Source organism: Lacerta agilis, chromosome 9 (genome assembly GCF_009819535.1).
Source record: "Lacerta agilis isolate rLacAgi1 chromosome 9, rLacAgi1.pri, whole genome shotgun sequence".
In the NCBI taxonomy this organism is placed as follows: domain Eukaryota; kingdom Metazoa; phylum Chordata; class Lepidosauria; order Squamata; family Lacertidae; genus Lacerta; species Lacerta agilis.
In genome coordinates, this window is record NC_046320.1 from 50875643 (window position 1) to 50902123 (window position 26481).

The 26481-nt window shown below is 42.9% G+C and overlaps 1 protein-coding gene across 2 annotated transcripts in view; it reads right to left on the reverse strand.

Annotated features, from left to right (window-relative positions):
* The window catches only part of SEC24B (SEC24 homolog B, COPII coat complex component), a 33494-nt gene extending 14688 nt beyond the window's left edge, over window positions 1–18806 (reverse strand). Inside the window, exons 1-7 of one of the 2 annotated variants that reach the window (XM_033160215.1) lie at window positions 18567–18806; window positions 11142–11855; window positions 10040–10201; window positions 6091–6195; window positions 3617–3697; window positions 1945–2123; window positions 276–451 (exon numbers count right to left, since the gene is read on the reverse strand). In XM_033160215.1, the coding sequence (XP_033016106.1) occupies window positions 276–451; window positions 1945–2123; window positions 3617–3697; window positions 6091–6195; window positions 10040–10201; window positions 11142–11855; window positions 18567–18693 (1544 nt within the window). In that variant the 5' untranslated portion in view covers window positions 18694–18806. The remainder of the gene's footprint in view (window positions 1–275; window positions 452–1944; window positions 2124–3616; window positions 3698–6090; window positions 6196–10039; window positions 10202–11141; window positions 11856–18566) is intronic. The other variant, XM_033160216.1, reaches the window with a different exon arrangement.
* Between the last annotated feature and the right edge of the window lie 7675 nt (window positions 18807–26481).

Below are 26481 nucleotides of genomic sequence, written 5' to 3' on the forward strand. Positions count from 1 at the left end.
TCATTTGTAATAGCTGCAATGAATAGCACCATTTGTGTCAACATATTTGCATCTGGGATAAGTACAACAGAAGCAGTCTTCATTTGCTAAAGCTTTCCAACATTTCATAGAGAGGCAAAATGTGAGGATTACAAGGCAAGGCCTGAAATGTATGTTTGCCAAACATTTACCATAACAATTGAATCAGGATATAAGTTCTTAGCTCTCTCTCACACAGATATTGATTTAAAAAAAAAGTCTAGAAACATTCTTAAGATTAGAAACTTTATACATACTCTGGGCTGCAATTCAGTTTCTTCAGATCAGAGTTCAAATTAGGCACAGGAGCTGGAATTGGAACAATAGGCAGAATATTTCTATCTTGGGTAACGTTGACCGGTCGCAAGCTCTCTGGTTGCTGAATACCTAGTCCTCCAAGACTAGCTGACAGTTGATTCATTGTAGGGTATTGCTGAAAAATGACATTTTAAAAAAGCATTTATTTTATAGCATTAGCTGCTTGAACAGTATCTGCCTAATTTTCCACACTCTGCAATACCTAGTAAGCAAATTCAACTATTTACAAGGTTCTGTACTAAACTAAGCTCTATCCTATATAATTTGAATCCCCCTCATTCAATAAGCTGCTCCTGTCTCCATTTTCCCTCCCAAATTCATATCTGCAATGCATATGAGGCTCTTGATAGATTCTTTTAACAGACACATTCACTTCTACCCCTTTTGTAGGGTTATCTATGGATCAGTGTTGCTTTTTAAAAACATCAATCTACTAGCACAAGTGGTCTGGGACCATCTTGGGTAGATCACCAGCCTTTTCCATTACAATATAATTTGTAACTTAAATCAGGGATGGGAAACCTGTGGCCTTCCAAATGTTGTGCGACACCACCTCCCATCAACACCTGTCAACATGGCTAAGTATCTCTCATTTGTCCCTAAGACATAAAGAACATTCAAGATAGCATGGAGTACCAAGTGACATGTTTACAGGGATATTTTGGAGTATTTTAAGAAGGCCCCCCGCCCTATTTTTCTCTTCCCACAATAGCCCTCCATGCCATATTGCAAGTCATTCTGGACGTATCCCTGACCCTTTCTAGGGAGCTGTGGGGAAGAGGGAGCAGGAAAGCTACAGTGAATGAGCAGATTTCCACTAGCTCTTCATTGGATCCAACCCAATGCCACACAACTCTATCACACAAATGTAGGACAGTTGCTTCTTCTTCTTCTTCTTCTTCTTCTTATTATTATTATTATTATTATTATTATTATTATTAATCAATGTACATGAACTTGAATGTATTTATTCATGTGACTTAACTGGAAGTGTATAATCTTCATATACAACTGTCCGAAAGTCACATGCTTTGAGAAAATCACTGTATCATTAAAAACACCAACACAAATAACTATCAATATTAACCATTTATTGTCAACCAAGTGCATATGGTCTTCTCATTTTCTAATCAGATAAGATGTGCAAAATTATCAGTCATGGCAACGGTATATTTCTTATGCAAAGAAGGGGAACAAAACCTTTGCGCCATAACTTTTCAATTTTCACTGGTTAAGGCTGCAATCCAACTTCTGTGAAGTGCCACATTTGTTTTCAAAAGGATTTGCCACTTCCACTACAAGAATAGTAATTAAACTGACTAATCATCCTCCTTGATTGAATATATTAGATCTGTCCTGCAAGTCACACTCGTGTCTGTGGAAAACAGCAACGTTCGTCCCTGCCATATGAGAAGGTAGAAAATGTGGACTGAAGAAGCAGCTAGTATTTTCTCATCTTAGTAGGTGACCTGTTTAATTGAAGTACAATGTTTTTTAAAAAAATCAAAGAATTACAATTCCAACCTTGATTCATGGGTAACTATGCTCCCTCATTCAGTTAATCTGTCACTATCACATCAGATATAGAGTTTGCAAGTATTTTCTAACCTGTGGATACTGAGCAAATCCAGAATTATATCCAGAGTTACTGGAAGGTGGAAGTGGTGGTGTCACATTCTGATAGCCAGGCTGGAGAGCTGGGTACCCATAGCCAAATGGTTTAGTGGTTTTAGACGTCTGTGGAACTGAGGGAACAGGAGCTGGACTACTTGTTGTAGAACGTGCCTCTAAACAGAAAAACAATGCTTTAATACAGTATTTATTCCTTTAAAAAGCAAGCATCAAAATGCAAACTGTTGCTTATGAGAGTATTATTTGCCTGTAGTATAGTGAGTGTTTTAATTAACAGAGCAGGAAAGTGAACTCAGTTAACTATCCTGTTGTAAATTAGTATTTAACACACAACAATAAAGTAACTAGCAACACAACTACCGTCATTTGAGTAAATAAATGCCCATGCTTAATTTGTATTGATTTCTAACTATTAAACAAATATCAAATAATTCTTAAACAGGTTGTAATAAAAAATTAACAGCAAATGAAATGAATTAATTATATCTACTTTGTTACATATTTAACCTTCTGAATGCAGTTGTCCAATAAACTTTATGCATTCAACTGCAACCAGAATTAAATAGTTAATTCATCAGAAGCTGAAATATGTGAAATAAAACCCCATGTTATATAGGGAAATGTAAAAGGTGTGTTTTTTAAAGAATACTTCACTTGGAACCAGGGGCGTAGCAAGGTAAATTGGTACCCGGGGGCAAAAAAAACTTTTGTCATCCCCCCCCCCGAGGCATGGGAAGGTCAGGTGGTACTCGGTGTGGAAAATTTCTTGTCAACCCCCCCATTGATCCCCCCCCGGCAAAAATGGTTTTACGTTATTTCATATTTTCTTACAAAGGAATAGTAACAAGTAATAATTAAAAAAACTTTTATTTATATCCCACCCTCCCTGGCCAAGGTTGGGCTCAGTGTGGCTAACATCAGATACATAACATTGGTATAAAATCAAACAATAATTAAATTACCTCCTAAAAACATCTCAAAATCAAATTAAAGTCTAATTAGATGGCTTTCCACAGGGTTAGGGTTGGGAACAGTAAGTGTTCTCTGAACTGAAATTTCAGCCTCCATGACATAGGAAAACAGCCAAGTGAACAGCTATTTTGGTGGAGGAGGGTCAAGATATTAACTGATACGCATGAAATTTCATATATAGCTATATAATCCCTAGTATAGTAAAATAAGACCTTCAGAGCAGGCATTTTAAAAAAAATTCAAAAAAAAATTGTTCCTTGATAATTTGTCACCCCCTCCATTATGGAACCCGGGGCGGAGCGCGCCCCCCCCCCCGCCCCCTTGCTACGCCCCTGCTTGGAACTACTTATTTTCCATATGAAAACCTGCAATCCTATCCACATATATGGGAATAAATCCCACTAAAATCAGATGGCTTTGCCTCTAATGAAACATATTCAAGATTTACTATATGTTAAGGAACTTCTTATCGGTTTGAATTAATATGCAACTTGAAAAGCAGAAGTGAGTCTGTCACTTGAACAATACACTGTGCTGTATTTGAATCTCTACTCTGAGCAAATAATGTATAGAAGCTGTACTACAGATGCTTCTCAACCTTGCATTTGTATGTGTGTGTGTGTGTGTATATAAATATAAATAAAATAAACATTAAACAAACAAAAGCATGATTCACCTGGATAGCCACCTCCTTCAAGACTATCATAATTGTTGAGAACGGGAGATGCGCTGCTCGTAGTGGAAGAGCTGTCAATAGCTAGAAGAGAAAAACGCACACATATATTCATTAAACTGGCATTAAATCTGCATATTGAGAAACGTTTATCAATGCCAGGTAAGAAGCTGTAAAGAACCCTTAGGAACTTAGTATTTAGTGGCAATTTCATATGTTTATCAAACACAGTATTTCAGCAATTGCCAAACTGAACTAAAAATGCATTGGGGGGGGGGAGGAGTTAAAAAGGACAAACTCCAATTAAGAAAAAAATAACCTCAGAAGTTTTTGGTGATTACAGTTCACTTTACATATCCTGACTTCCCATTGCTGGACTTTGGAAGCAATTCTACCTCAAAGTTAAAGCATTTGCAAGCATAAACTAAAGTCTGGAGGCACTGTAAGAGTCTAGGCAGAGGGGAAAGAAATGTTCTCAGCACTTAATGGAAGCACCTTGAATTTATTTGATATTTTGCTTCTGCATATTTTATGTTACCTTATAAATCGCTTTGAGACTTTTTTTGTAAAAACTAACGAATAAATTTTATAATAAATGATGAGGATAATGCTGATGATGATGCTGGGGTTCCTGCTTATTGCAAATTCTCTTACTTTCAGACTCCATCTGAACAGTCTACTTCAGGAACACACATTTGTGGGGTACAGCTGCTAAATACACTCACATGAGGTTCCCATTTTACTCAGTGAGATATATATCAGAACAGCAGCTAAGTTAAAGTCTGTTAGACACACACACAATAAACTGGAGGCAAAGATTCCTTTTCTATTTGGATCCAGCCCTGTACCTTTATGGCATCCTGAAAAACTGACACCTAAGAAAGTATATAGAAAAAAGCACTTTGTAAACAGTGGTGCCAAAAGGCCATGAAATGCATGCTGTGGTGTTTGGAATTTTCCTATGCAAAATTTAAACTTTGCATATTATTGTCCAAGACTGTACCTCTTGCATTTCATTACCCTTTTGCCATTTGCTTCTGAAGTTTGACGTAAATAAAATGTACAACATTGGAAAACTTAAAAACAAGCAGCTCAATATGTTTTAATCATACAGATGCCAATGTTAAACTTCTTCTTATTTAACTTTCTAATCCATGAATTGCTTGAGTATCCCCTAATTTGCTATGTTCAGGAGATTGAATGCCTCCAGAAAGCCCTGAAAGATAGTAATTAGCTCTAAGCTTTTAATCTGCTTTAAATGGATTGTACAGAAATGGATCAACTGTAGAAGCAAAGTGATAAGTCTACTTTTTTCATCCAGAAAAACTTTCAAGCCACATTAAGATGCAGAACTGAGAACTCTACATTATAGCGACGCCATATACAGTAAGCCCACAACTCACACACATTTAACTCATGCACATTCAGCTTTATGCACTTGGCAAAAATATAAAAAATAAATTAAAGGGGGTGGGGTTCTGGGGAAAACAACTTTTGGCAATCCTGCCTGCCACTAAACCCAGTGTGTTTTGACTCTATGTGATTTCGGCTTTAGGCGCGATCCCCGGAACGTAACCCCTGTGTAAGTTGTGGGTTTACTGTATAACAATAAAATAGAGAATGGACAATGACAGGCACTACATTCTTTTGGCTATACTGAAATGAGGAATGTATTTGTGTGGATTAATACAGGAGAAATGCCATTTGAAAAATCCATGTTCAGCATCAGCAACAAAGAAAAGTTCCAAAACCACCGACAAATTATTGAAAGCATATCCGTTCATGTTATCAATATTTTCATGCACCACATGCAGCATACTGTACACGTGTAGCTTAACAACACCATTTCCCAGATTTAAAAAGAAATCCATTTTTTTCATTTATTAATTTGTGGTACTTATGTGTTACCATATAGGAAGTATGTTAAGGAAATGTTTGCTTGCACAAGAAGACAAACAACAACCGGCCTCAAAAAGTATTTCTGCATTCTGTCTTTGGTTTTTTGTAACTTTCTCACACATGAAGAATGACAAAATACTGTAGTTTTTTTAAATAATAAAGGGGATATTCTTATGTTTATAGTAGGACAAATGAATATCATTGGACAATCTGGACGAAGTATGTCATACATGTCCACACCTGCAATTTTAAATAACCACACACTTTTATTGATGAGTGTCCAGTTACTCTTTAATGAATGGTATTCAATTAAGTTTTACTCAGAGAAGACCCATTGAAATTAGTTAATATGACCAATTTAGGTAAATTAATTCCAATGGATCTGCTCTGAGTAAAACTTAATTGCATACCACCCTATATTACTAGCTACTAAATGCAATGCATTTTGCCTTCAATTATTTAGACTGTTTAAGGATCAGGATACTTAGTTGTTATGTACTTTTGTTCAGGGAATGGAATAAATGTTATCAAAATTGGGTATGAAAGTGAGAAATACTGGTGCAAAGCTTAAAGCAGACCTGCTTCCTCATCCTCATCCTCCTCTTCCTCATCATCTGAACTTGATGACAAGGGAGTTGCTGGAGAGCTAGCTTGATTATTAACATATCCACCATACTGCATGCCTGTGAAGTGGAAAGCACAAATACAAGAATCAGACACACAGAAAAGGTGAGAAACTGAAAGCACAAATCAGAGCATTAAGAGACAGCAAAACCAGGCATTACAAAAGACACCCAAACATGAAAAGTGAGTTACCCAATCCATACCAGAAAGTTTTGTCTTTACAGAAAAACAGACATTTTTTATTGCAGTAGTTTGGTTAATTATTAGTGGTAGACAAAGAAATTTAGTAGAATTAGAACACACAGTTCATCTTCCAGAGATCGTGAAACAGCTCTCTTAATTAAGTCAGAGAATTTTTTTAAGTAGTTGAAGTAGTTTTGAGACCCGTTTTTTAAAAAGTTGGGTGGATTCCACATTTTGACACAGTGATATTAATTGCCCATTGAGGAAAAGACAGATTTCACTAGTTATCATTAGCATATAGTGCTAATATCAATTTCAAAAGTGCTAATACTTAATGAGTGTTATTTTTCCTTAATCCACACAACTTAAAACTTCCAAATAATGTCACTGATGCTCCACATAAAGGGTCACACTTTAAATGAATTTTTGATTCTCTCTCTCTCTCTCTCTCTCTGAAAAGTTATATTCACAAGCTGACCATAAGTGAATGGAAATGCCACTTCTGGTCACAGAACCTCTTTCCATTTATAGAACGGAACCTTTGGATCAAATACAACGAATTTATACACAGCTGGGAAAAAACATATCCATAAAACAAAGGTATTATTAAAGGGCTTCTAAGATCAACAGAATACTTTTTTTGTTGCCAGTCAGATTTCATTTAGCAGAACCTATACAAATAGAGAGCTTGAGTCTGTGAGACTTGAATACCTAAACAATAGTCTCAACCTTCATATATCCAACCAATGACTGCACGCTGCAGGCGGCCTGCAGATAGCATCTCCTCAAGAGATCTGTTCCATACTATGTAGGCATTGAGCCTTTAGTATGGTGAAACCTACCCTCTGGAACTCCCTCTTGTGGTCTCTAAGGTGCTACTGGAAGGAATTTTTTATTTTATTTTGTTTTATCAGAAAGGTGTCATCTCTGTTGCCTTTTCAATGCCTACCAAACACCTTCCTTTTTCAACAAGCCTTTTAAGTGGAGATTCTTATCGCAATCTGTATCTGTACTGGATCCAAATTTGTTTTTATTGTGGATGTTTCATGTAGGGGATTTACAAATAAAATAAACTTTAGCTAATACCTTAATATATTTGCAGCGTATTAATCTCTCCATGAGTAGTACATGTAAGAGTCATAACACAAAGGCTTTATAGCGAGCCAGGGTTAAGTTCACAAACGCATGCACAGTTCAGCTGTGCTTACTTAAATGAGACTTGCTCCTGAGTGAACTTGCAAATAATCAAGCTGATTAGGTGTGGGGATAGGAAATGAATTTACCAGTTAAAAAACAATGGACAACTATAATATAAATGTGGTAATGAGGAATTAAGAAATTGTATTTTTTTCCTACTATTTGTACATCAATCTAAGCCAGTGGTGGCGAACCTTTTAGAGACAGAGTGCCCAAACTGCAACCCCAAACCCAATGATTTATCACAAAGTGCCAATCCGGAGGTTTTAAAAAGTGGTCTTTGCTCTCTGCCCTAGTGCTGAAAGGAAGGATCCTATATTTGCATTATTGGGTGGTTGCGGGGGAGTGAGAAATATGGTCTTGTGGAACCACTGCTGTTTGTGTGTTACCAAGAAAGGAGGGATTAAATGAAGGTTTACACAGTCACAACAGCAACCTGGTTAGGCGCTTGGCTGAGCAGCAGAAAAAAGGGAGTTCAAACCGCTCACCACCTGCAGGGAGTTTCGCAACAGGAACCAAAGGAAAGTGACTGCTGGGACTCAAGCCACCACCTGGCTTGTCGTTGTTGCTTTAGAGTACTTTCCGGGTGGAAAGACAGGAGGGCTTATCATCTTCCTGAAGCATGGGCTGCTTAGTGCTGCCCCAGGAAAGGTTTGCTCGGGAGGAGGTGAGCTGCGCGGAATTGAAGCGTGTGTGCGCTTCCATGCCTCGCGCAGCACAACCCTGTGCAACTTTGTACAGAAACATCCCCAGAGAAACGAGTGAAAGCACCGCCGGGCACTTCAAAGGCGCCTTTTCCACTCTCCCCGCCCTGTTGGCTGCTTCGTTTTCCTCTGTGGGCGAGAGAGGGGTGCAGCCACCCCACACACTCTCCGCTCAGGCTCCACCTTCTCGGGAAAGGAGCAACTGCCCCCTTTTCTCTCGCTCTTCCCTACACAAAACTTTGTCTCCTGGCAACTGTGCGGGCAGCGTCACTTCCTCTCCCTGCAGGCCAGCCCACAGTGGGCGGGAAAAGAAGAGGGCTCGTTCTGTGTCTTTGCAGGCTGCTCCGCGCGGGGACCAGCCACAAAACGAGCGTCCTATTGCAGCAGCAGCAGCAGCCAACCAGCTGGGGAGCGTTTCCAGCTCATGGCGGTGGGGGGGACACCCAACTCCCCCCGCCCCCGCCGGCATGCACTATAGGGAGCGTTTCCCGCCCGCTGTGGCATTGGGGGGGGGGAGAGGCTGTCACCTTTGCAAACCACAAAAAAATGAACCTGATGGGGCGAAGGCGCGCGTGCCCACAGAGAGGGCTGTGCGTGCCCACTTGGGCACGCGTGCCATAGGTTCGCCACCACTGATCTAAGCTATGACAGCACATCTGTTATATCTGCATACTGAAGTCACTCACAATGATCTAATTCTGACCTCAAATGAAACTAGGGGAGGGAGAATACAAAAAAGAAACCCTGTGACCCCCTTTTCTCAGACTTAGACTGAATTACTATTCATACCTTTGAAACCTTGACACCAAGTTACAGAATTAAGTATGTCACCTGAGGTGCTTTAAGGCAAAGAGGTGACTTAAAAATACTACCCTCTGAATCTGTTTGGATGTCTTAGCTGTTGCAGAATGCCATGGTCTGTCCAATACTAAGAACAGGTTGCCAGTAACACATTACACCAGTGATGTGCACTGGTCCCCTTCCATCTTTCATATCAATATAAGGTAATGATACAGACTTATAAATCCATAACTGATTTGAAGCCATTTATTACCATGCTCACCACCTCTGTCCACCACTACAATCTCCAAAATCAAAACAGCACCTTCTTAAGACAAAGTATAGTAGGACTTGTATAGCAGCATTCTTTGTAGCTGTCTTCTCAATACCTCTCCCTCAGAAACTTGAAAAGTCAGGCTATTACTATTTATCAAAGCACTGGCTACAAACTCTTAAAACTTTATGTGGTGGTCCCTGGAGCTCCCATTAAAAGGCTCACATTCAGCCATACTGATTTCTGGATATATTTCGACTATATATCTGTAAATTTACCATACATCCATCATCCTTGTAAAAGGCTCCTACTTGAAAAGTTTGATTCTGCCTCTTGCAATTGTAATTTGATAACTGAGTAGGCTGTCTTGCACATATCTTTCTAGATATACAAATGGAATCTGTGCTCACCTTGAAATGAGAATGCAAAAGTAAATATGCTTTCTCAAGCAGCTTGCATACAGTGCGAATGTATATATGATAAAACACAATGTATCTTGATATATAAATAAACACAGTAATAAGAGCCAAATCTTATGGAAGTGCTAAAATGATAACCATATTCTACCCTGTTGCCAGCTAGAATTAATATAATGATAACCATATTCTACCCTGTTGCCAGCTAGAATTAATATTAAATTATTACTTGCACTGGGATAGATGAGCACATAAAACTGAGAAAAAAGAACTCTTTAGAAACCATTAATTTCAAATTGCAGGGCAATTTCAAAATGCAGACACTTAAATTCATCTTCTAGTTTTATACCTTCTTGAAGCAAAGGATCAGATGGTTGTGTAAGGGAAGAGGAAGTGGTGGGCTTCGTTGTCTTTTCCACAACAGGTGTTCTTATTGAAGAAGTAACAGGTGAAGACGCTCCCTGGGCAGGTTTTATATGCTGAATATTCTCGTTTACAAGATGCGGTGACCCTGAAATACGAACCAAAAAGTGGGAAATGCACTTTTGTATTTTGAAACGTAACTGGCAACAGTTATATTGATTAACAATTTTCACAGTTGAAACCATGTAAGTCTGCTGCAGCAATGAAAGTTTTGTAGCTAACAGATTTACTGAGGCATAGGACTTTATCAGATACAGTGGTACCTCTGGTTACGAACTTAATTCGTTCCGGAGGTCTGTTCTTAACCTGAAACCATTCTTAACCTGAGGTACCACTTTAGCTAATGGGGCCTCCCGCCGCAACCGCACTGCCGCCACACGATTTCTGCTCTTATTCTGAGGTAAAGTTCTTAACCCGAAGCAAATATAAAAGCATGCCCTGTTCCAACCCCATTTTGTCCTCTTACGGGTCTGGAAGGATTCACGCTTTAACGATTTTTTGTAATATGGACTGCCTATATATTAAAAAAGAACACTGTCTGAATTTCTTACATGCACAGATATGGACCAATCAAGTCACTGCGATACATACATCAGCCTTGTCTATTCCAGGCAATATGATTTATTAGTATCACATTTAAAAAATAAAAATAAATACAAATTAATTGCCTGGAAGCAGACAAATTCAAAAACATGACTGTAAGTATGTGCGAAACAGTATTCTCTTGCTGCACAAACCAGAACATTCTCCTACAGTACATAATGAGAACATCTGGTTGTGTAGCTCAGCCTGGACTTATGGAGGAAAGGATCTTTATTTAAGCAAAGGAAAAAAGTGATGGAAAAAGTGCTTGGGGTAATGGAGCTTGATGAGGTAAGGTGGTGGGTAGGGTTCAGCTCTCTTCATCAACACACCCCTTTTGTTGTAAAAAGTAGACCCCTCCCAACCTTTCTTAAAACATGAATGGTGCAGATAAACGAATAGATAAATGTACTGTGTCACATCCAGTTTGGTTCTTTGTGCAATACCTGTGCCCGCCGGGCTGCTTGCTTGTGACAAGGATCCTGCAAAGCTTCCACTATGGTTTTTCTGAGCGGGCTGGAGCTCTGGGGCAGACCATGTTGCAGAACTGTGACTCAAAGGAACCCTCTGCCGCCCTGCAGGTGGTGCTCTATTTTGACTGGAAGAATAAGCATTTGCCTCTGTTGGATGTCCAAAAGCTGGTATGTTGTGAGAAGCAGTCACTTGCCCATATGGACTGCCGACGGACATAGAAGGATATGAAACGTTAGGATAAGCAGCACTAGAGGCAACAGGTGTGGCATAGGGACCAGAAGGAGCAACAAATCCCTGAGATGGAACTGAAGAGCTGGCAGAGTGCAAGGCTGAATTACTATAGGGACTACCAAACGAGGAATATGACTGTGAAATGCTGGTATGTAACTGGGACGCTGACGAAACCATTCCTGGGACAGGTCCAGATGATTCTACAATATGAGGTTCTCTATTGTACAAGTACTGTGATCCCTGCATGCTCAACATCTTGGGAGTCATAGAAGATGCATTAACATTTTGTGCCTGTGCTGAATAGTGGGCAGAATAATATTCAGCACCATAGTGGTTATCCAGGTGCGAAGGGATAATGTTATTGGGCACTTGTGAGTAGTGTCCTGATGGAGCACTATAGTTCTGAGGATGTGATACATATCCAGGGGAGAACGGCATCTGATTTTGCATTGGACCTGGGGGAAAAGGGAGAAAAATCAGTATATTAAAGCTGTAAGGATCATCTCTTTAAAGGATGTCAAACCACTATGGTAGTTAAGCAGTACATAAAGTGTTTAAGAAATAAATTTTAAAAGTCATGATATACACCTCTTAAAAATAATTAGCGGCTTTTTATTATTTATTTCAACTATGCATATTTTAAAAATCGAGTGGTTTACATAAAAGCATAACACTATTCAGTTTTCCTAAAAACCTGGAAAAAATGACATTTAAAAATGTTAACATTTTGTAACACATTCACTCATCTGGAATATGTCCAAGCAGTAACAATGCAGGCAGCATGTTATGAACACACACTTTTGCAACAACCTGGGCAATTACACAAGTAGTAAACCTTAAAGCAGTTTAGATTGAAACTTCATGTGTCACATGTGTGTATCAAAAACAGTATTATATATAACTGATGTTACACTGTAGAATGGCATCAATGCAGTGAAGAGTTTTCCCAGAAATACATCTTGCAATGAGAACCAGAGATGTATACTTATAATTCCGCATCCTATTTTGCACACAAGAGCCAGAGTGACAAAAGAACCTATATCAGGGTATAAATATTTAAATTAAAGCAAACAAATAAAAAGCTGGACTAGGGGTATTTGGTGAGCTTGGCTCTGTCCTGGGTGTGGGAAATATATAATTTCCAACCATGATTATGTGTATGCTTTGTAAAACAACAGTAACCAGCCATGACTTATATCCATGTCCATTAGAGCTAATGAAGATCAGCTAGACCCACTGCTAATTTACATGATGTTATCTGAGCTTATGCATAATTTACTCAGAAACAAGTATGCCAACTTTAACAGGACTTACTCAGTGACAGACAGTGACCTCTTTGTAAATATTTAAATCAGGCTGTAAGATTGTTAACCTCCTTTCAGAAACCATGCTCCTGATAGTCTCAATACTAATTTTAAGTGATGCTTAGGAGAGAAGCTACCTTAAACCGTCAGACCATTGGTCCCTTCAGCTCAGCATGGGCAGCAGCTCTTACAGGGTTTCCAAAATGGCTCTTTGCCAGCCCTGCCTGGATAGGCCAGATACTGAAACTGGGACCTTGTGAATGCAAAGCATGTACTCTATCATTGAGCTATGGCCCTCTCTCCAACCATACTACTAGGAGTACTAGTAACATAAGCTTAGTTCACACATGGAATTTCTCAAACTTACTGAGTCCCATTGTATTTAACAGGGCTCACATCCCAGTTAAGTGTATACTGGATTGCAGTCATAATTCATCTTTATCCGACTAAAAGAACTTAGAAATTGGGATTTCACCTAACTTATTTCAGTGTCAGTCACAGCAATTACATACTGAATAACTAGAGAAATAAGGATCATTAGTACAGGTTAAGATAAAGTACTTTAAAGGCCACCTTACACCAATGAGGGCTAAAAACACTGGTTAAAATGATTATGACACCACTGATCTGCTGCTTATCACAGAGGTTGTGAAATTTGTAGTCTGAGCTCCATCTCAGCACACATCACCTGATTAGCACTCAGAGCAAGCTCAGGCTGAAGGTGAGATGTCAGTATCAACATCAAGCAGCTGAGAAACCACCCTAAAAGGAGCTCCTCTCACCATCCATTAGGGAGACCAACCGACTTCAAAAGGGGCGCCATCTAAGTGCCCATCAGCTGCTCAGCACTGAAAGCAGCCCCAATCAATGGTTGCAATACAGAGTTCCCAATGGGTCACATCTTTACCTGCCCCACACCTGGCGTAACATATGCTATCCAGTGTTGGGCACACAACCATATTTTAGGGGAAACCGCCTTGCAGGCCTTATTAGGCTCATGGGCTGGAGCTTCCCCACCAGCGACTTAGTCCAACATCAGAAAGAACAAAAATGGCCTTTGGACTGATCACCTTTGAGGTACCTTTCAACTGTTCTATGAATTATATTTTCTAGAACAAAACCCAAGATGTGTAGAACATATAAATTTTGTCTAATTCCCTGTCAACAACTGTTATTCAAGAAGAAGAAGAAGAGTTTGGATTTGATATCCCGCTTTTCACTACCCGAAGGAGTCTCAAAGCGGCTAACATTCTCCTTTCCCTTCCTCCCCCACAACAAACACTCTGTGAGGTGAGTGGGGCTGAGAGACTTCAAAGAAGTGTGACTAGCCCAAGGTCACCCAGCAGCTGCATGTGGAGGAGCGGAGACGCGAACCCGGTTCCCCAGATTACGAGTCTACCACTCTTAACCACTACACCACACTGGCGCAAGTCCTGTAGCACTGTAAAGACCATCAAAAAAAATTGTGATGAGTTTTTATATGCTAGACTAGAGTCTATTTCTCAAGGTATGATCATTGAATCTCTGCCCATGAAGTTTGGGAACACTAGAGTAGTTTGTTTTCTACTCAGAAGTCATGATGAAATCAAATTCATTTGGGGCTTTCGGAACTGTCCAAGTTTTATTTTAAAAACTCCTATTAAAAGGAGAGGATACAATCTGCCAATTATAACATTTCCAAACTTTAAACTATTGCTGATTTCAAACGTGGGCTCACCAGCAGCAACCTACTGGGAGTACAATCCTATACACACTTACATAGGAATAAGTCCCACTAAACTTCTGAGCAACCATGCAGATAAGATCCGAGTTTAACAGACACTGAACATTCACTTAACAAGGGCTCTTCTGCTTACTGTACTGCATATATAACATTTTATTTGCATTTCTAACCTCTTAAGCAATTGTACAAGGAGTGGTTACTCTAGGATAAAGCAAGCATTCTGAAAATTGTAAACTGCTCATCTGACATAGAAGCCTGTCTAAAGGAGAGAAATATACAGCCCTGACCTGCCACTCAAATGAAGCTCAGCCCAGCATGCCCCCAAACTAGTATGGAATCCAATTAGACACCCTCCAAAATTCCGCTTGAAGCATTTCCAGCTTGCTGCATCCCCACACCTTTAGACTTTGTACTAATAATAAACTTTTAAAAACTGCCTCAGCTTCATCCTTATTGACTCCTTCACTCCAGGCAGAGAAAAGGGAAGGGCTACACATCAGGGCTGGGAGAGACAGGCACCAGGAGCATAGCTGTCAACTTTTCCCTTTTTTAAAAAAAGGGAAATTCCCTTATTCCGAATAAGATTCCTTGCAAGAAAAGGGAAAAGTTGACAGCTATGACCAGGAGATGCATTGTGTATACATTTGTAGATTGCTGCCAATATAACTTTTCAGTTATTTAGCTACATCAGCATTGGAAATATCAGTTATAACTTTGTCCTTTCTCTTTTCCTATAGTGAGAAAGCCTTGAGAGCTATTGGACTAAGCTGGCATACTGTTTTAAGAACAGGACTTTATCCTGGAGTCCAGAGAAACAATATTAAGTATTCTGATCAGTAATAAATTATTTGAATTGCAACAAATTTTTCACTTTTCACCACAGTTTACTTTTGAGGGATATTATAAGCCCAACACATACTACCATCCTCTTTCTTCAATCTTTTGCACCTGTTCATCTGCAATGGCCACACTTGGATATTTGCCCACAGCTTCATAAATCATGGTCTATTACCGGTAAGGTGTAGATGGGCACCATGGAAATACAGTGGTACCTTGGAACTCGAACGGCTCTGTTCTCAAACGTTTCGGCTCTCGAACACCAAAAACTCAGAAGTGCTCCAGTTTTTGAACGTTCCTCAGAAAATGAACGTCTGACATGGCTTCCGCTGTGCAAAAACCTAGCTGTCGGCCAATCAGAAGCCGCGCCTTGGAAGTTGAACGTTTCGGAAGTCGAATGGTCTTCCAGAACAGATTACATTCAAGTTCCGAGGTACCACTGTATATGGCTTTCTCACACCTCCCACTCCATACTGGCCTAATGCAGTAGCTTTGGCACAGAAATTTTGGCTTGTATTAAAGCTAGCGCTCCCTATTGTGTCCAAATCAGACAACTCTGGCTTAATGTCAGTTAGCAACCTAGAACAGTCAACTTGAATCAGATCCTCTGCTGTAGACCAAGGAGAACGAAACTGGAAGCATCTGCTTCTACTTTTAATGAATGAGAGTTCCCAATTACGTCTGAACTTGAGGGACTCTGGTTATTTTTAACTGTGGTTAGTCCACACCCCAGGATCATAAGCCACAATTTGATCCTGTCTTTTAACTTGAGATCCCAAAATCTGGACATAAGAGGAAACTCTAGTTAAAAAGTGGAAGCAGATGTTTCCAATCTCCTCCCCTGGCAAATGATGGGTGCACATGAGGTTGAGGTTTGCAGAGACCTCATGTAATGCTACACTAGTGTTTAGCTTTACATCCAAAAGGGCCCACAATCTGCTTGTGCAATATTGCTCTCAATAAGATGTCTACTAGAATAGGAATTCTGAATCACAACCAAACTGTACACCTGAGCCAACGCTTACCATTTTGCTGCACTGTAGTAAGTTTATTGTCACAATGCAGCAAAACAGGGAGCATTGCCCTATCGCTAAAGAAAACAAGTCACTTTCTCTCCCATTACTAACACACACACCCCAAGATACACATTCATCCCGCATTTGGCTCAGCCCTATTTGCAACAGCTGCAATAAGATTCTGCACAAAGCAAACCTGATTCCCTTCATTACAACCAGTTATAGCTAGTGCACATGCATGCTACAGGCAAAGAAGAGCTGAAAAGTTGTAATGGAAGAGAGCAGGTATATAACTTGCACTTTCCCTACCCCCTGCAGAGTGGTATGCAAGACTCTACCATAGAACAGTTGTGCTGGGCAGGGATACACATAAGCTATTGGATCTTCAACCATCTGCTACAGCATGAAACTATAAAGAACTCACAACTTGCTCACTACTCTCGAACAATAATAATAGTTAAATTTAGTAACAGGTATGTGTTTATTGGTCACATGTAACCCACCATTTACCCAAAGAACATGTATACTCGTCAGTCATTTGATTACGCTGAGACCTCTGAGATGTATTTTGGGCAAGTCACCTTATTTCTGCATTAATGGAGGAACAGTGAATTCAACCTAGGTTTATGACATCTAAAAACCTCAGCTCTAGCTACTGCATAATACTACTCTCAAAAGTTTATTTTTAAGAGGCACAGTGTTCCCACACCTCTGGCAAAGGCCCCAGATTAGAACTGCTAACAACAGTAACGTGATGCCCTATGATTTGCCACCAAGCAAGAATCATGTCCATCAAGAAGCCGACAAGTCTTTCTAAAACCATACTTTTGAGACCATGTATCTAAAAACTATCATACATTTAACAATGTCTTGTCTTCCAAGGATAGCCGAAATAATTTAAAAATGAAAACCACATGAGAAGTCTTTGCCATTACCTACTTGCAACAATGAGGGCTATAAAATTCTGGAACCCCTCACGATCCTGACAAAAATCCTTGAACTGAAATAAACCATATGAAATACATGGCTTGGCTTACTCTTTTAAATGTTAGCTAAAGACTTTCTTTTGTTCATGAAGATTTGTTCAGCCACCATATCTGGTGAGTAAACTGCTTTAGATATGTTTGTTTGTTTATTCAAACAAACTTACATTACTGTCAGCAGCAGTACTACTTGTTTTGAACTACTTGTTCAAAAGAGATACAATCTAACCTGAGAATTTTTCACAAAACAAAAGCCTCCCAACCAAAAGGAGCAAAGCAGACTATCTGTAGTATGTTCTGTGTAACTTAACTACTCTGCTGAATCAGAGCAAAGACTCAACTAGTTCAGCAACCTGTTTCCAACAAAGCCATCCAGGTGCTTCTACAAAGTGGATACAGAGACGTTTTAAAAGCAACTTTTATAATACTGATACTCAGCCTCCTCCAATTAAAGGAACTGGCAGGATACTCAGGACAAACAAAAAAGGAAGTAAAGTACATCTTTATCCCAAGCATAATTAACTTCAAAAGGTGTCAGTGATCACTAGCTTAGATGACTTTAAAGGGAGATTAGAAAAAGTCAAAGGGTAGAAGCCACCAATGGCTATTATCAACAACAATTAAATGGAACCTCTCCTTATTGTACATATTGCGAATTTTGGCAGTCTTCCCTTCTACAGTCCCAAAGGCCCTTCTGTCGTTTTGTTACAATCAGGCAGCGTATGAAATAAATATGTACATATGAATGAATGCATGCATGCCTTGAGCCAGCAAAGCCTTCCAATACCGTGCCTTCGTGCTCTTGCCAGTTCCCTTTTCAAAAGCAACCGCCCTGCCACTGCTGAATACAGGATGCAGAACCTAACTTGGGGGTGCACAGGGACGGGGGGACGACGACCCAAAAAGCAGGGCGCAAGTCCCACCACCAAAGAAACCCTCATGGAAGTTAAGATACCATGAAAGCCTTTAACATTTCCACGCTCACCTCGAAGTCAGCCTCCCTCCCTCTCCCTCCCTCTCCCTCCCCCACAACCCGCCCCTCATCTCCCGCTTGCTCAAACCGAGGACCTCCCCAGGGGGCTCCTTACACCACCCCCTCCCGCCAGCCTGGCATGCCTCCCCTTCCCACCAGGAGCTGCCTTTGCCCCTCCCAGCTCCCTCCCCCGCCCCCACTTCCCACCTTCGGCCCCTGCACTGTGGGCCGACCCCACCCCTCTTGACCCCCCCACCAGGCCCCGCGCTCCCTTCAGCCTCAGCCCCTCTCCGCAGTCCTGGGCCCGCCCGGTCCCCGCTGCTCCCTTACCGTTCTGACACAGCCCCACACCGCCCGAGGCTCTGAGGTTGGCGGGCCCCACGCTGGGCCCTCCCGGGAAGGAGGCGCCGGCGGAGCCGAGGGGCGGCGGGGGGAACCCTGTCGGGGGCACCGACATGGCGCCGCTCCTCCCCCTCCTCGGCTAGTCCTGAAGGCGGCGGCGTGGCCCGGAGGAGAAAGCAAGGCCTCCAACGGAACCGACTCTGGCAGGAACGCGCCGAGGGCTCGCGACGTCGTTCCTCGGAAACCGACGCGCGACGTCTCCGCCGGCGCCCCTCCTTAGCAGCAGCCGCCCCAGCCCACAGCGACCCCTAGAGGCGGCGGCCAGCGCTAACGCTTCTTCCGCCAACGGGGAAGATTCGCGCTGGAACTTCGTGGCGGTTCTCGGCGTCAGCGCCCGCAAGCTCGCGCGCCCGACTATCAGCGCATGCCTGCTGGAAAGTTCCACTGTTGCAAAGGGGCAAGGAAGTCTGCACCTGCATGCGTGCAGGTAACGGAATGAAGCGGGGTTAAGGCGCGGACTTTGCCGTTGGAATGGAGCGCTCCGCTTCAGCGAGCAGGTGGTGGGTGGGTCGTATTTTGGAATATATACTGCACTGCAGTTCCTCTCGTGGGTGTGTGCAAATGGAAAGCTAGCAGTCGAAAATCTTCGCTAAAGCTCCTCCACAACTGCTGAGTTGACTTTCCGGCTCGCAAACGGCTTTTAGATAGATAGACGAGAGAGAGAGAGAGGAGGCGATTCAGAACTGCACTTCCCCACCTGCGGTGTGGAGTGGTGCAATCCAGCCGCAGAAAGGAGCCCGACCTGGGAGAGAGAACTAAGACGTCGGGTGCCTCCTTCCTTGCCCTCAGACGGAGCTCTGACATCAGTAGGGCCAAGGAGGGGGCAGACTGGAGGCGTGTCAGGGACAGAAGGTCAGATCCGGAGGATCCATGACCTTTCCAGTCCCCCAAACAAAATCCTCAAATCAGGGACAAAACCGCACGACTCTGGAAGCTGGCGTGCTTAACTTCCCCCTCCCATTCTTCCTCTTTTGTAAGAAAGCGGTAGCTTGAATGTATTTTTGTGGTTTGCTGCTATTTTTTTGGCATTTATTTTGAAAGCCTAATAAATTATCTTCCATATGTAGCATTCACCCTGTGATTAAAACCATCTAGGAAATCCAGATGTGCTGGCAGCAGGAACACCAGACTCCCAAGTAAATTCCATATGAACCTAGATCCATTTTTTCCTTCATTGATAATGAATGTGGCCACATTAGCAGGATCTGGCTATTCAGCCTACATACAATTAAAGGCATTGTTCAGCCAGCAACATATGAACACACTTATCAAGCCATACATTGTCTGTATCCTGTTTCAAGCAATGCTAAATCCGTGATGATTTTATGTAAGCACTTGACTAAAATGTTTCTAATCAATACCAGTAAACTTTTCCCCAGCTGCACAATATTTCCTTTCCTTAAAAAAAAATATTCCAGAGATAATAAGGCAATTATTTAATCCACATAATGCTTCAGTGGTGTTACTCCCTTTTTGCTGTACAATGAGAAATGAAATAGGTGCAGCTGTATCCTACCTTTCCTATTTTAGTTCTCTTTAAAAAGAAAAATCAGGGTTAGTATTGTTTTTCCATAAATTTTAGGCAACTTCTCCATACAAACTTTATTCTTGACATGAGGTTTAGTGAAAGTTTTTGTTGCCAGCTGCTGGCTTATATCCACAAATGCATATATGCACAAATGCAAAACCACGAATGGAGCATAGCAACAAATGAGACCAGTAACAACTATCAGACTTTGTATAAATCTTGGCCTCGACCTGTGGAACATATATAAAGCAGGGAAGGGGGACTGCAGGCCCTTCAGGCTTGTCTACCTGGCCCTCAGAATTCTCCCTGGGCCATACACACTTTCCCAAAGCCATACCCCTGCTTCACATTCTGAGTGCCTAGCTGGCATGTGTCCTTGGAACTCTGGCAATGCCTCCTTGGGAGGATGAAAGCTAGAGTAAAGTGTGTGCGTGTATAAACTAGCTTGTTGGACAAAGGTAAAATTGACTTTTGTTGCTCTGTCCACTTTTGCCTCTGCACCTACTTTTGCCACCCGTCTGGATGTGTGGCCTGAGAAACGAATGCAGAACTCAAACTGAAAAAGTTTCCTAGCCAGATTTAAGGCTTCCAGTGCAAATAAGGTCATGGCCAGCCAGCAGCGGAGCAAGCGGACCGGGCGCCTGGGGGTGGGGCCAGCCGCCCACGGGCAGGGGCGTCGCTAGGGGGGTGCGGTGGGGGCGGTACGCCCCCGGGCGACAGGGGCGAGAAGCGGCGGGTGGGGGCGACAAGCGGCGGGTGGGGGCGACAAGCGGCGCCCCTCCCGCCACTCCCCAGGCAACGCCGGCCAGGGGCGAGAAGCGGCGGGTGGGGGCGACAAGCGGCGCATGGGGGTGACAAGCGGCAGCCCCTCGCGCCATTCCCAAGCGCTGCCGCTCCCTCCGTCACCCCAGGAGCAACAGCGCACGGCCGAGGGAGCACCCCGTCCGTGCAGCGCTGCTGCTCCCGGGGTGACCGGCAGCGTGGGGAGTGGTAGGAGGGGCCGGCGCTTGTCAGCCCCACGCGCTGCCGCTGGCTCCGTCCCCCCGGGAGCAGCAGCGCACGGTGTGTGCGGTGCTGCTGCTCCTGGGACAACGGAGCGAACGGCGGCACGTGGGGGTGACAAGAGGCAGCCCCTCCCACCATTCCCACGCGCTGCCGCTCCCTCCGTCACCCTGGGAGCGGCAGCGCACAGCCCGACGACGGAGTGCGCCTGCACGCGCAGGCGCACTCTGTCATCGGATCGCCGCTTCCACAGCCTCCTTTTGAGCCGGAGAGCTTAAAAGCGAGCTCTTCGGCTTAAAAGAGGGCTGCAGAAGCGGCGCCGGCACCCCCGGAAACGCCCTGGGGGCGGAGCGTCATGACGTCACAATGTGGTGCCACGACGCCCCGCCCCCAGGGCGTTTCCTTTGCCGCCCTGGGTACCGCGGAGCCTTACTCCGCCACTGCCCACGGGGGCACTGCAGGGCCTCCAAGGCGTCTGCCTGCCTCCTCCCACTCAGCCGCCTTATAGTTTGAGCAGTGTGGAGCCTGTGGGCGTGCTCAAGCCACTGCGTCACTCCCAGGACTCAGGAGAGATGTGTGGCTTAGAATCATAGAATCATAGAGTTGGAAGAGACCACAAGGGCCATCCAGTCCAACCCCCTGCCAAGCAGGAAACACCATCAAAGCATTCCTGACAGATGGCTGTCAAGCCTCCGCTTAAAGATATCCAAAGAAGGAGACTCCACCACACTCCTTGGCAGCAAATTCCACTGTTGGACAGCTCTTACTGTCAGGAAGTTCTTCCTAATGTTTAGGTGGAATCTTCTTTCTTGTAGTTTGAATCCATTGCCCCGTGTCCGCTTCTCTGGAGCAGCAGAAAACAACCTTTCACCCTCCTCTATATGGCATCCTTTGATATATTTGAACATGGCTATCATATCACCCCTTAACCTTCTCTTCTCCAGGCTAAACATACCCAGCTCCCTAAGCCGTTCCTCATAAGGCATCGTTTCCAGGCCTTTGACCATTTTGGTTGCCCTCCTCTGGACACGTTCCAGCTTGTCAGTATCCTTCTTGAACTGTGGTGCCCAGAACTGGACACAGTATTCCAGGTGAGGTCTGACCAGAGCGGAATACAGTGGTACTATTACTTCCCTTGATCTAGATGCTATACTCTTATTGATGCAGCCCAGAATTGCATTGGCATGCTGCAGGCCCCACAGTGAGTGCCACTCGGCATTTTATCACACCCCCCTCAGTGGGGACACCTGGGACAGACTGCACCTACTGCACCCCCCTTGCTACACCCCTGTGGCCAGCAGACATCAACATGGGAGAGATCAACATAACCATCTGAACAGAAGCACAAAGGAAAACTTGGCTGAGTGGCCATACCAGTGGCCCACAGCAATGTGCACAGTTTTCAGTTTTGTCCTATGCAACTTAAGGGCTTGGGGTACATTTTACTTCTAGATCAGCCACCCAATTAAAGAAAGCTCGGTCGATTAACTGTTCACCATTGCTGACACAGCATATTAAACCAACGCTGTCTCTGTATCTTCTTCAGAGGTTCTGAACATTGATCCATTGACCTGGTGTTTAAAAAAGTGAGAACAATTTTTTTTTTTTTTTTAAAACATGTTTCCCCATTCAAAAAACAAAGGCAACAAAAACCATTAGCAGCTGCTAAAAGCCAGTTTAAATAAAAAATAATATTGGACATAATTTGAAAATCTTCAGGGGACACACTGTAGCTTCTCTAGGGATACATGGATGGTCTAGCAAACTGCTTTGAGGGTGTGTGTGTTTTACACTCTAGTGGTATGTAAATTTTATCAAATAAATAAATAAATATTCTTCTTACGTTTTTTTAGTTTGTAAGATGTTTTTTCCCCCCTTCCCAGGTTGAAAAGCAGTTTTCAATGGATATTTACAAGGAAGTATGAATTTGTCCACTAGGGGTTGCTGTTGCACACCAATAGCATATGTGCTGAGGAGCCCACAATACATTTTAAACAATACTAAACAAAACAGGAGAAAGAAATGTACAAACCTATACATTGAAGCAACAACATTCATTAAAAAAAAATAAAACTTTAATTAAAATATAATACAATTCAATTCAAGGAATGAACAATAATCAGCAGCCAGGGTGAAGAGGCATGGTTTTAGCCAGAGGTGAAGGTTTTAAAAATACATTGCTCCAAAATAAAAATATTATTTCCCCACCCCCCTATCTTGAAACAGGAATGGGGTATTGCCTGCATCACTGTATAGAAAATCATGTATGGAGCTGTGGTTTAATTTATAGTATTCAGAACGCACACCAATACAGTATCTGAATTAAAGGAACGCCTTGAAGTATATTGAAATTCTATTGCATCCATTGTCTAGGCAGGCATGGCCAAACTTGGCCCTCCAGCTGTTTTGGGACTACAACTCCCATTATCCCTGGCTAACAGGACCAGTGGTCAGGGATGATGGGAACTATAGTCCCAAAACAGCTGGAGGACCAAGTTTGGCCATGCCTGGTCTAGGGGCAACAGGTTAGCTGTAGCTCAGTATTTCAGACAAGGGGGGGGGGGAGATTCAACTACCCTGCTGCTGCTCCTTCTCTGGTCCATGAGTGGGCCCAGGTTAGACTCACTCTTGATGCCATTTCTCAGAAACATGGAATGCAACCTCCTGGTGACCTTGGGTCCTCTGGACAATAGCAGAAGCCAGCGAGCGCCTCCCCTTTTGTTCTCCAGGTATGTCAGAGAGGGTGATGTTTCGAAAGGAAGTAGGTGGCTGATAGGAAATGTTTGCCTACTGCCATTTTGTTAATGTGGAAGCAGACAGAACTGCACTTTCCACTGAAGTGAACATGAGGAGACTCTGTGCCCTCAAGTCTGCAGTTGCTGCATCAGTGTACAGTGGAACCTTGGTTCTCGAACGCCTTGGTGCTTGAACATTTTGGCTTCCGGACGCAGAAAACCTAGAAGTAAGTGTTCTGGTTTTCGAATGTTTTTCAGAAGCCGAACATCCAATGCAGCTGTTGGCTATTGTTTCCAGGGCACCTGTGCCAATTGGAAGCTGCACCTTGGTTTTCGAATGTTTCGGAAGTCGAACAGACTTCCAGAACGGATTACGTTTAAGAACCAAGGTACTGTTAGTATTTCACCCCCTCCCTTTGTGAGAATCGTGTGACTTATGGTCTGAGAGAAGGGGGAGGGAACTGAGTCTTTGATCTCTTAATTAACTTCTCTGTGTCAGACAGAATGTGACCTTCACTGTGTGTGTTAGACAGGGTTTGTTCTGGAGATAAGATGTGTGCAAGAAACTTAGCCACACAGGCTGTATAGTTATGTGTATATTGTAGCTTGTAGAAAATAAAAGAAGAACTGTTTCAAGTTAAAATAGCCAGCGCTTTATTCGACCTCTGAGGAAGTGAGGGTGCTCATGACAGACAGTCTTGAGTCCAGATATTTATGATTGAGCTGTAGGTGTTCCAGTCTTATCGCCTGGCCCAGTCGGGGCACGAAGTGGGGCACAAGACCTGGATAGATCCTGGCTTAAATCAACATATGGTAGCAGAGGCGGATGGCTTCGTTCCTCCTATGGTGGCAAGCGGCTGGTTGGCGTTCCTCCTGTGTTGCAGAGCGGCTGGTTTTCGTTCCTCTGCAGATGAAGGCTGCTGAGACGTGCTGCTGCTGTGTTTGGTGAGACAGTTCGGCTGCTTCATTTCGGAGCTGTTTTCAAGCTACAGAATTGATTTACAATGGTATGCTGTTTAGCTGCCAGAACAGATAGCAGAGACGCTTTTCCAGATTCTTGCTAATTGCGCTCAGTTTGGGGGAGTGAAGTTAAAGGGAGTTAAGGCTTATTTTGTTGTATGAAGAAGTGGTGTTTGCTACAGTTAAAAACGCAAGCATGTCTTCTGCACAGTTTGGCCAGATATCTCTCTCTTTTCCTCCTCTTACGCCAGAGACGTACCCTACCTGGCAAGTTAGAATGAAAGCGCTTTTACAAAGGGAAAGGCTTTTCCATACCATTGAGGATGATCCCCCACAGGAAGATGATGATGAATGGCCTGCCTGGCATGAAGCTGATCAAAGAGCCAGAGGGACTATTGTTCTGGGCGTTTGTGATACCCTGTTGGTTAGTTTAGAAGATGCTGAAACGGCAAGAGCTGTTTGGGACAAACTTCGTAATTTGCATCTTAGGCAGGGAGCAGGGAGCAGTATTCTTTTTTTCAAGAAATTGTGTAGACTGGAGTTGCAGAAAGATGGCAATTTGCCCAGCCATCTGTCCCAATTACAACGTCTTAGACAAGACCTCATCCAAAGAGACTTGACTTTTTCTGATGCTGTTTTTTCTATGCTAATGATTAATAGCCTGGATGAGTCATATGATGCTATTGCTTCTCAGTTATCAGCATTGCCTAATGATCTTTTAACACCGGACCATGTATCTGGCGTGCTCTTAAATGAGTTTGACCGCAGACAGACTGTTAAAGAAAGCCGGGGCAAAGCTGTTGAAAATGTTTCTAAGCCTTCAGCAGGAGAAAGTGAAACTACTGCAAAGGCACTGAAGTCAGTACGTTGCCATGGCTGCGGAGAGCTAGGTCATTATCGGAGTAATTGCAAGAAAGCTTCAAAGAAGAAGGGCAACTTCAAAGGTGGTGGAGGACGACGCAGACCTCAAGGGCCAGCTGCACAAAAGGCTTTGATCTCTCGTTGTACTGATAAGGATGCATACTCTGTTTTTGTTGTAGATTCTGGGGCGACGCGCCATGTATCTAACGACAGGAGTATTTTCATTAATTTGCAGAGACAGGAAGGCCGAATTCAACAGGCCGATGGGTCAGAGATAAAGTCTCCTGGCCAGGGAACGATTTCTCTGCAGAATCTTAATGCAACAGTTAAGAATGTTATGTATGCACCTCATTTGCAGGACAATTTGCTGAGTGTTTCTCAACTTACTTCTCAAGGTCTCAAGCTGGTGTTCACAAAGTCCCGATGTGACATTATTAGAGACAACAAACTCATTCTTTATGCCAAATGTGTTAATGGTTTATATGTATTGCCTTTTGTTACAGGTGCAACAGCTGGTACAGCTAAGAAAACTAAACAGGCCCACTGCAACATATCAATTGATAAGAATGAGAAGTTGCATAACCATTGTATTCATGATTATCATCGCTTGTTTGGCCATCTTCATTTTCAGGCTTTAACAAAAATGCAAGATTTGGTTGATGGTATGAAGGTTAAGAAGTGTCCTTACCACATGAAATGTATCTCTTGTGCAGAGAACAAAATCAAACAGGCTTCCAAAGGTGCAGAATCAGGAAGG